Raw genomic sequence first — 17,668 nt, forward strand, 5'->3', positions numbered from 1 at the left:
GGATACCATGGAAACCATAGGCACTAGGTTTGTGCGTGGGGGCCCGGCTGGGGAGCTGAGATGGCTGTGGGTTCCAGATGGAGCAGAGGGGAGAAGTCCTCTGATGGCATCGTCAATGGCGACATCTCCCAGCAAGAGTGAACACGGTTAGGACTTCAGGAAGTAGAGAAGTCTAGGTGCACAAGGAAAGAGGGGATTTCAGGCCCAGAATGCTACCCGAGCAGAGGCAGCGAGCCCAGAGCTTTTTCTTGTTGCGTTGTTTGAGACAGGGTCTCATGCAGCCTAAGCTGGTCTCAGGCTTTTGATCCTCCTGACTCCACTGGGATTATAGCCACCTACAACCACACCTGGTTTATAAGCCAGAGCTGAAGCCAGGGCTTCATGCATGCCAGGCAAGCATGCTACCAACTGGGCAACATTCACAGACCTGTTTTGTTTTTCATTCTTTGTTATTTGTTTGTTACCCTTTTTGACCTTCTTGTGGGGGAGGGGCATGTGTGATCCCGGCACACGTATGCTCAGGGGACAGCTTGCACGAGTCAGTTCTCTCCTTCCACTGTGTGGGTCCTAGGGAGGGAACCCAGGTCATGAGATTTGGCAGCATGCACCTTAACCACCGAATCATCTCAGTGTGGCCCTGTTGCTAGAGTTTTCCTGCCTGGCCCACAGTCAGGACAAATCTCTCTCACCTGCCAGTCCCACAGCCACTCAGACCCGACCAAGTAAACACAGAGACTTATATTGGTTACAAACTGTATGGCCGTGGCAGGCTTCTTGCTAACTGTTCTTACAGCTTAAATTAATCCATTTCCATTAATCTATACCTTGCCACATGGCTCGTGGCTTACCGGCATCTTCACATGCTGTTTGTCATCATGGCGGCTGGCAGTGTCTCTCTGACTCAGCCTTCCACTTCCCAGCTTTATTCTCCTCCTTGTCCCGCCTACACTTCCTGCCTAGCCAATGGCCAATCAGTGTTTTATTTATTGACTAATTAGCAACACATTTGCCATACAGAATATCCCACAGCATGGCCCCCATGCCACACACACACAGGCCACAGCCCTCTGGTGGCAGTCAGAGGACAACTGTCCGGAGTCAGTTTTCTCCTTCCGCTTTGTCTTAATCGGGGCTTTTAATTGCTGCAACGAATCGCCGCAATCAAAACAAGTTGGGGAGGGAACGGTTACTTCAGCTTACACTTCCACAGCACTGTTCATCATCTAAGGAAGTCAGGGCAGGAACTCAAAACAGGGCAGGAGCCTGGAGGCTGGAGCTGATGCACAGGCCATGAGGGAGCGCTGCTTACTGGCTTGTTGATCACGGCTGGCACAGCCTGCTTTCCTACAGAACCCAGGGGTGACACCCCCCACAGTGTCTTTACATCAATCCCCCATCAATCACTAATTGCCCTGCAGGTTTGCCTTACAGCCAGATCTCATGGAGGCATTTTCTTAATCGAGGCCCTCTCCTTTCAGATGACTTAGTTGTGTCGATGTAAAACTAGCCAGCACATGCTTCTGGAGGCACAGTCTTGTTTCTGCGGTTGTCCTGCGTGCTCTAGGCTAGCTGACCTTTGAGCTAGGGGAGATGTCCCCTGTCTCCACCTTCCATCTTGCTGTAGGAGTGCTGGAATTACAGATGCATGCTACCACATCTAGCTTTTGGTGGAGGTTGTGGGGACTGAACTGCAGTTGTTAGGTGGACTCCTGCCCCCTGTTGGTTGGTTGGTTGGTTGGTTGGTTTGTTGTTCGTTTTTCTTGAGACAGGGTTTCTCTGTGTAGTTTTGGAGCCTGTCCTGGATCTCACTCTGTAGACCAGGCTGGCCTCGAACTCATAGAGATCCACCTGGCTCTGCCTCTCAAGTGCTAGGATTAAAAGTGTGCGCCACCACCGCCCGGCCCCTGTTGTTTTTTTGAGCCAAGGTTTCAGGTAGCCCAGGGTGGCATCAAACTCCCTGTGTAGCTGAAGACAACTTTTGAGTTCCTGATCCTCCTGCCTCAGCCATTTAATGTATTGGGCTTACAGGAGTGAGCCACCATGCCCAGCAAGAGGACAGTTTTGAAGTTGCTTTCTTTTCTTTTTCTTTTTTCTTTTTTTGTTGCTGATACAGGGTCTCTCTATGTAGCCCTGGCTATCCTGGGTCTTGCTATGTAGACCAGGCTGGCTTCTAATTCACAAAGATCCATCTGCCTCTGTCTCCCACTTGCTGGGATTAAAGGTGCACACAACCACACAGGCCTAAAGTTGTATTTTTGGTGGGGGAAGGAGATGCACAGAGGGATGAACCCAGGGCCTCAAACGTGCGAGGCAAATGCTCTTCTACTGAGCCCCATCCAGCCCTGATTTTAATGAGTTGTTTTAGGCATCTTCGACACCACTAGCTAACACAGCAGTCCGTGCCCCACTCCCCAACTTAAGAAATAGAACATTATAGATAGGGTGGAAGGCCACAGTCCCCCCACCTCCCTGAGGCTGAGCAGTACTGCTGGCTAGGATGGTGACCATCTTCAACAGCTCTGTCCTTTGCCACGTGTCTGCATCCTGAGTGGGAACTGGGAGGGCTTCTGCATGCATTGGCATTTCAATAAATGTCAGGTTGTTTTCTTGGCAACATGTCTTTTACCTTAATGGTACGTGTTCGGACTCTGTGCATGTTAAGTCCTGGTTTTGATCATTTGTTTTCCTGGCTGTGTAGTTTCCCACAGTCTGGGTATGACCTGGTTTATTTTTATATTTTGCTCTTGATATGTAGGGGGTTTCTACCCGTTCGCTCTGGGGAGCGCAGGGTTTTCTCCGGACTCAATGGGAAGGGAGGAGGCAGAGTCTGGTGGAGGGTCAAACCAGGGATTGAGAATCCTTTGTGAGCTCTGGGAGCCAGGCAGGCTCGGAGCAGGAGCAAGACTCAGTCAGAAGTGGTGCGTTCGGAGCCTGAGCTTTTGCCTTGGCTGTAGTTTGGACCAGAAGCCAAAGTCTAGGTGAAGGAGGCTCTTGTAGGACCTAGAGATGACCTGTCCCCTGTATGAGCCATCCAGAGTGGCAGAAGCCAGAACTGGGAAACATCCTCATTGGAGAGAGAGGGCTAAAGAGAAGGACGTGGCCAAGGCTGACGGTACCCATGGAGGAGCTGAGCTCCGCATCAGAGCCATGTAAAGACACTGTGGTGGCGGGGGAGGAGGTAGGGTGGGAGTCGGGGGTCGCACCAGGCACAGCTAGGACCTCAGCCCGCCCCCAGCTTCTCCCAACCTGACTGACTTGACACCCCAGGCTCCCTTCCCCTTGGGCCACCCTGCAGGGCGTCCTTCAGACTGCTGCCTCCTCCTTAGCCACACCGTCTTTGCCACCATCTTCTTCCCCCTGGCTCTCTCGCTCTCTCCGTGGTCTCTCCGTGGTCTCTCCCTGCCCACTCAGCGGCTCCCGCTCTAGCACTTTGCCTCTGCCAAGACCTTGAGGCCTCCTGGCAAAACTCCTAGAACATGCCGCAGTCCCGCCTGCCCAGCCCTTGGTTCAGTACCACCCCAAACAGTTCACTACAGGCTCCGTCTCTCAGTGTCCTGCTGCAGGCTAAGAGAGGAGGCTTTGGTTCTTCTGCGTACGCTGGGGCCCATTTCCTTGTAGTGGCTCTGAGCCGGCTCCAGTTAGCTGGGAGTTAATGATTCATCTGTCTTCTCAGTTAATGTGCGTGAGTTCCGATATTTTTTTGCTACAACATAATTATCACCAAGGCAAGGAGCCTTTGGCTTTGTTCTGTGCTGTTCCCACTGTGTCCAGCAAGCACAGTGATATTTTCCAAATAAAATAAGCCCAAGAGATTGGCCTCTGCACTCATAAAGTTTGCTTTCTTTCTTTCTTTCTTTCTCTTTCTTTCTTTCTTTCTTTCTTTCTTTCTTTCTTTCTTTCTTTCTTTCTTCTCCTCCTCCTCCTCCTCCTCCTCCTCCTCCTCCTTCTCCTCCTCCTCCTTCCCCTCCTCTTCTTCCTCTTCCTCCTCCTCCTCCTTCTCCTTCTCCTCCTCTTTTTGCTTTGTAGCCCTAGCTGACCTGGATCTTGCGCCATCGACCAGGCTGGCCTTGAACTCACAGAGATCCTGCTGCCTCTGCGTCTCAATCCCGTCCCCTCTGTTGGGATCAAAGGCGTGTGCCACCACTACCCAGCCAGGTTCTGCCTTTTGTCTGTGTCACAGAATCACAGCACACACGTTAGCAGTGGACAGGGAAGACCAGGACATCTCTCAGCCGCTCCTGGCAGCTGGGTCGGCATCTGGCAGCATCTGGAAAGGAAGTGGCAGTTTTGGAACCCCTTCCACCACCCGGCTCTGACCGGTGGTTTCCACGTGTTCTCTTGGTGCCACTTAACCTTTATATGGTTCTGCCAGGGCACCACCGTCCTAAGGATGAAGAACCTTATCTGTCGGGCCACGTGACAGCAGGAGTTGGAACTGTGGCCCTTTCCGTGAGTGACAAGGGCAGAAACGTCAGAACAGGGCTTGGGCAGGACTAATACTCCGTAGAGGAGAGGGTGGCTGTATTTCTTTACGTCGTTTAACTTTTCAGTTTGAAATCATTTTAGATGTGTCCAAACAACCCACACAAAAAGTCCTGTACACCTAGCCCAGCCCCCGCTGGGTGTTACTGTTTCGTGATCACAGTAAAGCTCTCAGAAGCAATGAGACTGTCAACACTATCAGACCTTATTTAAATGTCACCAGCTTAGCCGGGCGGTGGTGGCGCACACCTTTAACCCCAGCACTCGGGAGGCAGAGGCAGGCGGATCTCTGTGAGTTCGAGGCCAGCCTGGTCTCCAAAGCGAGTTCCAGGAAAGGTGCAAAGCTACACAGAGAAACCCTGTCTCGAAAAACCAATAAATAAATAAATAAATAAATAAATAAATGTCGCCAGCTGTCTCCCGACGGCTCCTTTTCCGGTCCTGACTCTGAGCAAGGGTCCCGCATTGTCCAGACTCCCCCAGACCCCTCTGATGTGCAGCACTGGCCAGGTGTTTTACAGCGGGTCCCTCAATCTGGGTTTGTCTGAGGTTTTTCCCATGAATAAATTATGGTTGTACATTTTGGACATGACGGCCACAGAAGGGAAGTTGTGCCTTCCTCCATGGTCAAAAATATATTGTTACTGCTGAGATAGGCATCTGTTTTCCTTTCTGTGGGTGCTGGGGCTGGAACCCCAGTGCATATGGGTGCTAGGCAAGTGCCCAGCTGCTGATGGAGCCCTCGGGCCTGACATTATCTTTCGTCATCAGTTTCAAGTGGAGTCAGCCAGGTTTCTCCAGTGACTAATTAGGATCTTGTAAGGCAGATAGTTTGAGACTATGCAAATCTCTCTGACTGTGCTTGGTGACTTGCCCGGTGTCCAGGTGTTCGTTAGGCTGCAAGTTAGAAACCGCAAGTGTTTGCGTGGTGAATGAAGCCACAGTGAGAGAGAGGGAGAGGAGTCAGGGGACGCTTCTTGGAGAAGGTCCAGCGGAGGGAAGAAGGTCCCAGGTGAGAGACCTGCCCAAGAGAAGGTGTGGAGCTAGGATTGCTCGGACCCAGTGCCTCTTCACACCCAGTGCATTCCCACACCCAGTGCATTCCCACACCCAGTGCCTCCTCACACCCAGTGCATCCCCACACCCAGTGCCTCCTCACACCCAGTGCCTCCCCACACCCAGTGCCTCCTCACTATTGCTCAGGCATCCCCGCACCCCCACTGCCTTCCTTGCTGCCTGCCACCTTGAACTCAGAACTTGACACTAGGCAGCTGCACAGGTCCATCTGAGTTCAGCCCCTCATCGAGTCTAAGAAAGGAAAAGTGTCTGCTGAGTGACCTTCAAGGTCACACCCCCTCTGCAGTCACCCCTACAGGACAAAAGAGGCCTGGAGGGGCAGGCTGTTTCACCTCTTGCCAGCAGCCACATGCTCCCGGAGGAGGCAAGCAGTGCAAGAAGCTAACCTTGCTCTCTGCATGGTCCAGATGTTGCCCCTCTGGCACCTACCTCTCCCACCTGCCTCCAGCCGCTGTAGTCCGCCCTCTCCCGGAGGACTGCAGATGGTCAGAGGGACACTTGGGGACTTCCTGCACCAGATCTGCAGTCTTAATACGTCTTGAAGCTTATGTGTGTATTCTTCCGTTTATGTTTCAAATGAGTGTCTTCCCCTTTTCGCATTTGTGTTTTCAGGTAGTATTTTTTATGCTTGTTGATTTTTGTTTTGTTTTTTTTTTTTTTCGAGACAGGGTTTCCTCTGTGTAGCTTTGGAGCCTGTCCTGGAACTCACTCTGTAGACTAGGCTAGCCTCGAACTCACAGAGGTCTGTCTGCCTCTGCCTCCCCTCCTGAATGCTGGGATTAAAAGGATGCGCCACCACCACCCAGCTATGCTTGTTTATTTTTTTTAAAGGAATGTAAAATAAATGTATGTGTCCAACTATATGAGTTTACGGGGGGTTGGGGGGGGCGTCTTATTTCTGAACCACAGGATTCTTTTAGAATCTCTGAATCTAAGTTTCTCTCCCTCTCTCCTTTCTTCTCCAAATTCATAGCATATTTACCACCAAATAATAAAATGTACACAAGCAAAGGAGCCACTGAGGAGGGGGGTGGGGGGAGGGAGGTGGGGGGGAGATGGGACAGTCCATCCCCAGCATACGAAGAAAGATACACCCGTATTTTCACCGCCAAGAGCCACTTTCAATGACCCTGGGTCATTCCTCAGTAGAAGTATCTAAATACGTAATCATCCTTCTCAACAAGAAAAGGTCTATGTGTCATTCAGCTATTTAGCAATCTATAATCCTTATTCCTGCAATCTATTCACGGACATCCAGGTTGTGCTCAGTGCTCCCCTCGCACCCCCTAGCTGGGTGTCGCTCTTGCACCAGCTCTTTGCTATTACAGCAGAGTACACAAAGAATTAACAATGGGTTGATGGGAGCTCGGCCTCGAGGCTGCTTCCCCCGACCTCCTCCTTGGCCTGTCCCTTATGAACACGTTCCCTGGGAGGCCTGTTTTCCTGGTCGCCTATAGCTATGACATTTTTGATTAGTCTCTGTGTGTGCACTTGCTAGAGTCCTGGGGTAGAGATCAGAGGACAACTTACAGGAGTCACGTCCTCCCTTCCACTCTCGGGGTCCTGAGACTCAAGCTCAGTAACCGGGCTTGGCCTCCAGCCCCCTTCCTGGCTAAGGCATCTTGTCGGCCAGGTCTACTCTGTCTGCCGTTCATCCTTCCTCTGCTTTCAGCTGGTCACCTTCCCTACTTTATTCCCTACTGTATCCCTCCCACTAGAAGGCCCGCTTCAGGGAGTGTCGACCATCTTGTGCAGTGTACACGGCACTCGGCCGGGAACCGGGGATCAGTAAACGTGGTCAAAAACGTGAAAGTCTAGAGGACTAAAACTGAGTTGCAAATGAAACCGAAAATAGAGGATATAAAAATGGGCGCACAACACAGACTGCAGGACCTCCCTTGGCATGCCAGAATTGCCAGGGCAGCTGAGAGGTGCAGAGCGGAAGTCCTGGCTCGGCGGCAGCTGAACCTTTACTGCCAAACCGTCCAGGACCTACTTGGTTTGTGCAAACCGTTTGCAGATAAAGCAGCCAGTATTTCTTTAAGGGGCTAGAGAGTCTGTCCTTCTTCAAACACACCTCCAGATTTAGGGTCAGCCCTCTATGCCGTCTCAACTTGTCAAGCTTAGGAAGCCATCTGTATTCTGACTGGCTTGACAGACACTCCAAGCATTGGCTGCTCCCTCACCTTGTGTCCGCCCCAGCCTGTTTCCTGCACAGCAAGGGCCCAAGCCAGCTCCTTCCCATCCTGAAGGGCTAGATGCATAATTTGTACTTCCCAGTGTCATGCAAACTCCAGGTGCAAGATGGGGTGGTACAGACCTGTGACCCTAGCCCTTGGGAGATGATAAAGGCAGGCGGGTCATGAGTTCAGGGTCATTACTGGTAACACAGCAAGTTTGAGGATAGCCTGGGCTACACAAGAACCTGTCTCAAACAAACAATAGTTCCTAAATAAATAGATAATTAACTAGTCAAAACAAAGCCCCTTGTTCAAACAAAAGAGAAAATTTATTATTCATGGTACAAAAGTAATAAGCCTGACTTGACTGTGTACTTACAATCCCAGCACTAAAGAAAGGCGAGAGGATCTTAAGTTTGAGGCCACCTTGAGCTATATAGCCAGATGATTCTGGGGAGAGAGAGAGAGAGGGGGAGAGAGAGAGAGAGAGAGAATATGAAGCATTTCCGTTCTTCCATCACTCTTTTATCTTGCAGTGTTTTCAGTTTTCTACTTACTTAGTCATTCTGAATAAAGCCAACGTGGTGAACGCCATGACTATGATCCCAGCACTTGGGGAGCAGATGTGCGAGGACCACTGCCAGTTAGTTCAAGACATGGTGATGGTCTACAGATGGAGTTCAGTTCAGGCTACATAGTTAGGCCCTAGCTCAATCAACCAATCAATGAAAAGAGAAAGAAAGAAAAGGAAATTTTAAATAATGAGCAAGAATTTTCCATTCATTTTTATATTGTGCAATACCGGTCTTGTTTGTTTGGGGTACTGAGAATTGAACACAATACTTGTACATGCTAGGTAAGTACTCTACCACTAAATTACACCTCCAGCCCTTTACTATTTATTTATTTGTCTTTTTTGTTTTTAATTTGAGACAGAGATCCACCTTCAGGATATGTTTATTGTATGACAAGACCTGTCTCATAAAACTAAATATATATATATATATATATATATATATATATATATATATATATATATATTCAAATCATTAAAAATTCAAAATAGTGTGACATCAGAGCATTGAGCCCAAGGGGCCCTTCTGAACTGGGCCCTAGATGGCCTCACAGGTCTCACATTTTGTTTGGAGAACTCTGGCATCCTGGTCCAGTTCCCTGAGCTGCCTATAGCTGGGATGGTAGTGGGAAAAGGATGGATGGTCAAACCCTTCCAGCCTCACCCCTGCTTGCTCCTCTATCAGCTAAGATGCCGTAGAACTCCACTTCCTCGAGCAAACCCTGCTGTCTGCCGCCCTGGGCCTCAGTCTGTTGCTTCCTCTACCCCAGTGGCTCTCAGAGTTGGTCTCTGGACCACCAGCAGCAGCAGCAGCAGCTGAAGTGGTTAAAAATGGAATTTCCAGGGTTGGGGACGTAGCCCAGTCAGTTTGCTTCCTGAGCATGAAGCCACAAGTTTCATCCCCAGCACCATAGGAACCCAGTGTGGTGAGCCACACCTATAATCCCAGCACTTGAGAGGTAGAGGCAGAGCCAGGAGGATCAGCATGCACGGTCCTCCTTGACTACAGAGTGAGTTGAGCTTCGTCTGGGTTACATGAGACTAAAAAAGAAGAAAACAAACAAATAAAATGGTGACGGCAGCCGGGTGGTGGTGGCGCACGCCTTTAATCCCAGCACTTTGGAGGCAGAGCCAGGCGGATCTCTGTGAGTTCGAGGCCAGCCTGGGCTACCAAGTGAGTCCCAGGAAAGGCGCAAAGCTACACAGAGAAACCCTGTCTCGAAAAACCGAAAAAAAAAATGGTGACGGCAAAGTGCTTGACTCAGGGTGGCTGAGGGAGTGGGATGCCAGAGATGTGGGGCATACAGCCGTGGAAGAGGATTAATCTGACCCTACGCCACCTGCCCTGCAGGTACAGCCTGTACACCCGGACCTGGCTTGGGTACCTCTTCTACCGACAGCAGCTCCGGAGGGCTCGGAATCGCTACCCCAAAGGCCATTCCAAAACTCAGCCCCGCCTCTTCAATGGTAAGCTCTGGCTGCCCCTGGCCAACGCCCCACCCTGCTCCCCACACCCACCTCCCTGGCTACTGCCCTCCTCCTCCTCCTTACCAGCCTCAGTGGGCTCCCCACCCCGCCCCAGCTTCTCTGTCTGCCTTTCCCAGGAGTGAAGGTGCTCCCTATCCCTGTCCTCTCGGACAACTACAGCTACCTCATCATCGACACCCAAGCCGGGCTGGCTGTGGCTGTGGACCCCTCAGACCCGAGGGCTGTGCAGGTGAGGGGAGAGTGAGCCGGGGTACCGGGAGTCACTGTGGGGACTGCCAGCTTCTCTTGATGGATGGGGGCTGACCCTGGTTCTTCTGACTATGGGATATGCTCCTGCATGTGGGTGGGTGTCCTCACACAAGAACCGCCCCCCATAGAGCATGGGGAGGAGTGAATATCTTAGGCAGAGCCAGAGGGTGGGTGTTCTGGCCGAGGACTGTGAATCCTGGCAGTTTCCAGTCTGCCCCTTACCTTCTGTGTTCTCCTGGTGGGTATTCTTTTTCCGTTCTTAGTCATCTGTTTATTTATTGTCTGGGTTGGGGGGGGGTGTTGTCTTCTTTTCTTTCTCTTTTCTTTTCTCTTCACCTCCCTGCCCCCCAAGACAAGGTCTCACCAAGTTAGCTTTAGTGGTCTGGAACTTGACATGCTGACCAGGCTGGCGATCTGCCCCTTCCTCCTCCCCAGTGCTGGGATTAAAGGCATGCACCACCATGCCTGGTATAACATTTTTTTTTTTTTTTTTTTTATGAGCTGAGGACCGAACCCAGGTCCTTGCGCTTGCTAGGCAAGCGCTCTACCACTGAGCTAAATCCCCAACCCACATTTTTTCAATTATATGGTGTGTGTGTGTGTGTGTGTGTGTGTGTGTGTGTGTGTGTGTGTGTATGTGTGTGTTGTGGTACTGGAATAGAACCCAGGGCCTAGAGTTACTTATCAATGTTAATGTATCGTGTCAACTCCTGATGCCCCCTCTCTCCTCCCTGTCCCACGGCATGCTGGGCCTCTGCTCTTCCGGGGCCCCTTTGCCAGCCTCTCACTCCCTAGCCCATCTCCTGCCTTTCCTTCACCTCTCCAGCCCCAACTAGACTTTCAGTGTGTCTCCCTCTGTATCCCCACCCCCACCCTGAGTACCTCTTCTCTCCCTCAGGCTACCATTGAAAAGGAAAGAGTTAACTTGGTTGCTATTCTCTGCACCCACAAGCACTGGTAAGGGGTTGGGAGTTGTGGGGCTATGGCTGCAGGCAGCTTTACCTTCATGGGTTGGGCTTGCAGACCTGGGCTCAGAGGGGACCACCTGGGGGTGATCAGGATGGGCAAGACCCATCTCCTCATGAAGTCCCTTAGGCACCACCAGAGGTAGAGAGAAAGGGACTGGGTCCTTCATCATGGCACTCAGAAACTTAGTGCCTCAGAGGAGGGCTGGAATTGCTGTATTCCATTCATGGGCATGCAGGAGGTGCCCACAGAATGAACGTCTAGTTAGTTGGCAGGTGGCACAGGATGCAGAGGATGGAACGTTGGGTGGGTGTGGTCAGATCCACTTGGGGGGAATTTGAGGATGATAACTGGAGCTGAGCGAGAGAGTCCAGAAGGATGAGTTGGAATTGGTCATGGAAGCATATCGAGTTGAGGGGTGATTTAAAGCAGAAATGGCCTGAACAAAAGCCAGGGGGTGCTTTAGGGAAGGGGGAAGTCCAAGTACAGTTGTCCTCTGGAGTCCCCTGTGCTCATCTCTGCCATCCCGCAGGGACCACAGTGGAGGGAACCGTGACCTCAGCCGGCGGCACAGGGACTGCCGAGTGTATGGGAGCCCTCAGGATGGCATCCCCTACCTCACCCAGTAAGTCCCTGACCCAAACATGGTGGGCATCTCCTCCCTCCTGCCTTCAGGTTTCCAGGGTGTCAGCAGCTGGATCTTTGGTGACACCCTACCTAGCTCTTAGACAAGTGGAATCCATGTAAAAAGACTGACCCTGTTTGCCCCAAGATGACCCAGCCATGGCCAGAGGAGGAAGGCTGTGACCTGAGACCCTGGGCACCTGTGTCTTCACCCGGCTGTAGAAGTCACCCCCCCCCATAGCCACCTCAAGTCCGGGGTGGTAGCCGTGGCCGGCGTGGCACAAGCTTGAATTCCCTCTTCTCTGTTGTTTCCTGCCCCAGTCCCCTGTGTCATCAAGATGTGGTGAGTGTGGGACGGCTTCAGATCCGGGCCCTGGCCACCCCTGGCCACACTCAAGGCCATCTGGTCTACCTGCTGGATGGGGAGCCCTACAAGGGTCCTTCCTGCCTCTTCTCAGGGGATCTGCTCTTCCTCTCTGGCTGTGGTGAGTTTCTGCAAAAGAGACGGGGGGAGGGGGGGGGAGACAAAGGCCAGAGCAGTCACCGTCCCACGTCACGTTTGGAAATGTTGATTTCCAACACCCCAATGGCTGTTTAGTGGTCACCCACACTTGTGTTACCTGATGGTTTATGTTCTCAAGATTCTCACAGGGCATGGACCTGAGGGGAGGACCCTTTAAGTAAAGACCCCATAGAGGACTGATTTCCACTGGGTGAGACCTGTTTCCCCAAGATAGTGACCAGGAAGAAGAAGCCATGGAAAGTTGAGGATATTTAAATGAGAAGGTAGCACTCTAGGTGGGTGAGGACCCCAAGTCCTAGACCGCAGAGTCCCAGAGGGCAGCCAAGTCTAAGACTCTCTTGGTGGGAGAATCGTCTCTACCCGCCAAGCCTGGACCACAGGAAGACAGTCAGAAGACTCAACAGCCTTGCCTTCCACATTCCACCATGTGTGTAGGGCCTCACACCAGCTCTCCCATAAGGAGGGAGCGGATGCCTGGGGATAGCCAGGCAGGGCTCAGTTGAAGGAAGGGTGGCTGACCCAAGCTGCCCAGTCTGGGTCCTGCCCCACCCCCTCTGTGTACCTGACACCATACTGTGTCACCCTTGCATACCTGACCCCATGCAGGACGGACCTTTGAAGGCACAGCAGAGACCATGCTGAACTCACTGGACACTGTGTTAGACCTGGGGGATGATACGCTGCTGTGGCCTGGTGAGATGCCCCCCTCTCTCTCCTCTCAGCTCCATGCTTTGCCTGGTAACAGGGCCCTCCCAGTCCCTCCTGTTCCCGGAGACTGGCAAGCTCAGTTTGTGGCCCAGAGGTAACACAGCCAGTCCTCCGGGGGTGGGAGCGGACACTGACCTCCCTTCTGGAGTGTAATTCTGGCTACATGATACCCATGCCTTTCATGCCACTGTCCCCTCCCCAGGTCAGCCCTTGGCCTCTTGGGAGCCCTGAGGACTCAGAGTCCTGGAAAGCTGTCTACTTGTTCTGATAATTATGATCGAAGCCCAAACAGAAAGTAGCCTTTGCTCATCTGAGAAAACAGTAAATCTGGTCCGCATGTACCCACTGGCCTGTATTTGATACAAGAAATCACAGATACCTTATTTAATCCACAGAACACATGCTCACTTGTGTAACGGATACTGTATGCAGCTGTCACTTACCAGGCTGTTCTATACACTGGGAAAACCAGTGACACGTGGGCTTCACACACACACACACACACACACACACACACACACACACACACACACATCAACTCTCCCCAAACCCCCCTCCCCCTCCTACCCATCCAACTTTTTTTTTTTTCTTTTAATTTTTGCCTGGCATGTTATTCTCTTCTCCACTTGGCAAATTAGAGAACTGTGGCTTAGGCAGGTGCCTGGTCATAAGTGGAGTCATGCCGGGCAACGTAAGAGGCTTAACTGTGGCCTCCCAGAGCCCAAACCGCCGCCCAAACTGCCTCTGCCCCCCACCCCGCAGCAATGCCCGTGGTTGGAAAAGCAGCTTTGGTGTTGGGGTTTCCCAAGAGCCCTGCCCTCCGCTCTGACTGCTGGGTAGCTGCTGCGGGCCTGGGCCGTGGAGTAGGAAGGACTTAGGACCTCACCACCAGTCTCTCTCTGCCTTGCTTCCCGGCCCCGCTGGCCATGGCTAGGACATGAATACGCAGAAGAGAACCTGGGCTTTGCAGGCGTGGTGGAGCCCGAGAATCTGGCCCGTGAGAGGAAGATGCAGTGGGTGCAGAGACAGCGGATGGAACGCAAGAGCACCGTGAGGCCTGGGGAGTGGGACGGGATGGGGTGCGGTGGGGTGCGGGACTTGGCCACTCATCTAGCCGCTGCCTATCGCCGCCGCCCAGCTTGGGCCCGCAAGCGCTTTCTAGAGCTCTGACCTCTTACCCTAGGAGAGTAGGGGGCTAGGACAGACATCCTTGTACTGGGTCCCTTTTCCAGATTCTACCCACCCACCCCCGTGCCTCTTGCCCTGCAGTGCCCATCCACCCTGGGAGAGGAGCGCGCCTACAACCCATTCCTGAGAACCCATTGCCTGGCACTGCAGGAAGCTCTGGGGCCGGGGCCGGGCCCCACCAGTGACGACAACTCCTCCCGGGCCCAGCTCCTGGAGGAGCTGCGCCGGCTGAAGGACATGCACAAGAGCAAGTGATACCCCCAGCCCACCCCGGTCCAGGCTGTCCCCGCAGAGGGGAAGCCACCCACCGCCCACACCTCGCCATCCTTCGCCATCACGCCATCACTAATACCACCGCCGCCGCCGCCACCGCCACCGGTGCCCTAGGCAGCACCATTCTTCCAGACTGTTCAGGGAGGGCAGAGCCCAGGCAGTGGGACCTAGAGGAGGAAGCAGCAGAAGGCTTGGAGACCCCACACGACACAGCTGGGTATTTAGGGTAAGAGGAAAGTAGCAACCTGGGACACCTCTAGACTTTGCTGCCTCAGAGGGTCTGCCTCCCTCCCCCACTTGTGGACCAATAGCCAGATCATGAAGGCTGCTGCTGTTGGCTTCCCCTTCCAGAGGCCGCACCCCCACTGGAGCCCTAGAACCCAGGAGAGCAGGGCACTGACCAGGCTAGTCTGGCCTCCACCTTTCCCCATCCAGGGTGTCGGAGAAGCTCACCCTGAAAACAGTGATATAAGGTGTGGTGCCTGGGAAAGTGGTCGCCAACAGGGGCGGCCAGACTCTGGGTGGCCGAGACTCTAAGCTCCACCTTACCCACCCTGCTGAGACTTTGCCAGGCAGAGCCATTCCTAAGAACACCCAAGGGCTGGAAGCCTGGCTCTGGCCCATCCCTGACTCAGTGAATCCCCCAAAGGCTAGAGCGAAAGGTCCCTGATTGCCAAGGAATCTTCTGCCTCAGGCCAAGGAGACACAAGTCGCTGGAATACAGAGCCACACACCATGCACATCTGTCCCAGGTCTGCCACTGGCCTCTGCTCCTGCCCCGGCTCACAAGGGCCTGCCTTCCCAGGGGAGAGTGAGCTGTGGTCTGACCCGAGAGATGCTGCGTTCTCCTTTGGGCCCTTGTTCTTAGGAATTCCTGTCTGCCCTTCTGACCTCCTTAGCATCTCTTGCTTTATCCTCAACTCTTTTCTTCCTGAAGTCATTACAGGCTGATCTTTCAGTCCTGGTACGCCTCTAGCTCCTCACAGTTTGCCAAAAAAACTTCCATCCCCACGTGATTTCCCACTGGATCCCGGGCCCCAGGCTGGCAGTGTACAGAAAGCAGAGGTCTGGGGAGCAAGGAGCTCCAGTGAATGGCAGCTTCCGGGACCCCAGGGCTGGGTCTACCCCACTGCTCACCCCTCCTCCTGCTCTGCTTGTCCTCCGGGCCACCCCCGTGAGGACACCGCCGTGGTTGTCTAGCAGGCACACGTGGGTTAGCCAGGAGCCACATCTCTGTGTCAGAGCCATCCGTCCCTTGGGCTGTGTGGTGCCCTCCGATGATCCTCTGAGATGCCCCCCCCCGCCCTCAGTTTCTCTTCTCATCTGGCCTCGGCTGCCCTCTCTAGCCCCAGCCTTCGGAACCCACTCTAGCAATACCACCAGACTAGTTAGCCTTCCCCGCCCCCAGGACACACGCAGTCCCATGCCTTCGTGCCTTCGCTCACGCTGCTGTTTCTTCAACTGGAATGCCTTCCCGCTCCTCCTCCTCCTCCTCCTCTTCCCGCCTCCTCTGCCTGGCAGCCGCCTCTATGAGCCTCTCACCGGCCCCTCCCCCAGGAAGGCATCCCTCACCCCTGTCTTCCAGGCTACCTCTGCTGCACCTTGTAAATGCTTCTCTCGTGGCACCCATCACACTATTTTACTTGTTTACATGTTCGCCTCCCCTTCTAGACTGTGAATCCTTAAGGGCATGGACTGTATCTTCTGCATCTCGTATTCTGCGCCTAGCACGGTGCACTGGCACACAGTAGGCGCTCAATAAATGTTGAATGAATGATTTAACTCAATGACTTATCTGTGCTGCTGCATGCCTAACAGCAACAGAGAGCTTGTTCCAGGTCTCAGAACTGAGGGTTACTAACAGCCTGTCCACGGACTAGGCCCAGGGTTCAATCCCCAGTAGCACCAGAACAGCCCAGAAACAATGCCCTCCACATATTCCTTCCACAGCCCATGTGTTTTGGTTCAGAGTCTGCCACGTGGGTACCCCAGTCTTTCCCTCAGCTTGAGACACACAGCTCACCACTAGCCACAGTCCAGCAATGAAGAGCGCTTTAGGAGCACAGCCTTGGCTACAGCTTGTCTCTTTTTCTTTATTTTGGTTTTTCGAGATAGGGTCCGTGTAGCTCTGGCTGTCCTGGAACTGGCTCTGTAGACCAGACTGACCTCAGACTCACAGAGATCCACCTGCCTCTGCCTCCCCAGTGCTGGGACTAAAGGCGTGTGCGACCACCACCTGGCGATCTGTTTATTTTTATTCTATGTGCATTGGTGTTTTGGCTGCATGTATGTCTGTGTGACAGCATCAGATCCCCTGGAACTGGAGTTACAGACAGCTTTCAGCTGCCATGTGGGTGCTGGGAATTGAACCCTGGTCTTCTGGAAGAGCAGCTAGTGCTCTTAACCACTGAGCCATCTCTCCAGGCCAAGCAAGCACTATTTTGTTGTTTTTTCGAGACAGGGTTTCTCAAGATATTTCTTAAATAGGAAAACATGAGGGTTGGGGATTTAGCTCAGTGGAAGAGCGCTTGGAGCGCTTGCTTAGCAAGCGCAAGGCCCTGGGTTCGATCCTCAGCTCAAAAAAAAAAAAAAAAAAAAAAAGAAGGAAAACATGAGGTAAAGTGACCCCTAGCTGTGGTAATACACCTATAGGTGGCCTTGAATGGTTGAAGAGCAGTGCACATTGGTACAGTACCATACCAGGCCAGGCAAGAATGGTTTTCCCTCCCTGGCAGAGGTTAGCCTCCGTCTTAGGCATGGGATGGGCCACAGTTCTCACCTTCCTCATGCAGACTAGCTCTGCGATGGGTTTGGCTCACTGCTGTCCTAAGTGGATGAGCCCCAGGTCCTCGACCACAGTCACTCTGGGCATTCTCAATGGAAGGAGCTTTCATTGATAGTTCTTGGGCTGGGGAAGCATTTCCACGGGCCTTGGGGATCCTCCGACCTGACTATCCACTTTGAATGATAGGTGAGCATGTACATTTGCAGCTGGTGCTTCCCAGACAATCATACCATGAGTTTTCTGTTCATCGGACAGTGGGTGACTTCAGCCTTAGACCCTGGGGATCAGTCCCCACTCTGTTCTGCTTGGCAATGTCTTGGGCAAGTAATTTCCCTGTCTTATTTTCTATAAGAGACTATAAGAGAGACATCATCTCCATGGCTTGGGAAGGCAACCTGAAATTGAGATACTCGAAGTCACATCATGAGGACTTTAGGCACGGGCAGAGCCAGGGATTCAGAGTATCTTCATTAGGGGGCAGATGCAGGAGGATTACAGGTTTGAGGCCAGACTGGACTACATCCCGAGACCCTGTCTCATAACAGCAGTAC

The 17,668-nt window shown here is 52.8% G+C and overlaps 1 protein-coding gene across 2 annotated transcripts in view; it reads left to right on the forward strand.

Annotated features, from left to right (window-relative positions):
- The window catches only part of Pnkd (PNKD metallo-beta-lactamase domain containing), a 74,889-nt gene extending 58,775 nt beyond the window's left edge, over positions 1-16,114 (forward strand). For both annotated transcript variants that reach the window (XM_052749843.1, XM_052749844.1), the window contains 8 exons: positions 9,665-9,780; positions 9,918-10,030; positions 10,949-11,007; positions 11,549-11,641; positions 11,962-12,125; positions 12,770-12,856; positions 13,806-13,921; positions 14,141-16,114. In XM_052749843.1, the coding sequence (XP_052605803.1) occupies positions 9,665-9,780; positions 9,918-10,030; positions 10,949-11,007; positions 11,549-11,641; positions 11,962-12,125; positions 12,770-12,856; positions 13,806-13,921; positions 14,141-14,314 (922 nt within the window). In that variant the 3' untranslated portion in view covers positions 14,315-16,114. The remainder of the gene's footprint in view (positions 1-9,664; positions 9,781-9,917; positions 10,031-10,948; positions 11,008-11,548; positions 11,642-11,961; positions 12,126-12,769; positions 12,857-13,805; positions 13,922-14,140) is intronic.
- Positions 16,115-17,668: the final 1,554 nt, after the last annotated feature.

The sequence above is a fragment of the Peromyscus californicus genome, unplaced genomic scaffold (genome assembly GCF_007827085.1).
Source record: "Peromyscus californicus insignis strain IS unplaced genomic scaffold, ASM782708v3 Scaffold_21__1_contigs__length_65335640, whole genome shotgun sequence".
NCBI classification, from domain to species: domain Eukaryota; kingdom Metazoa; phylum Chordata; class Mammalia; order Rodentia; family Cricetidae; genus Peromyscus; species Peromyscus californicus.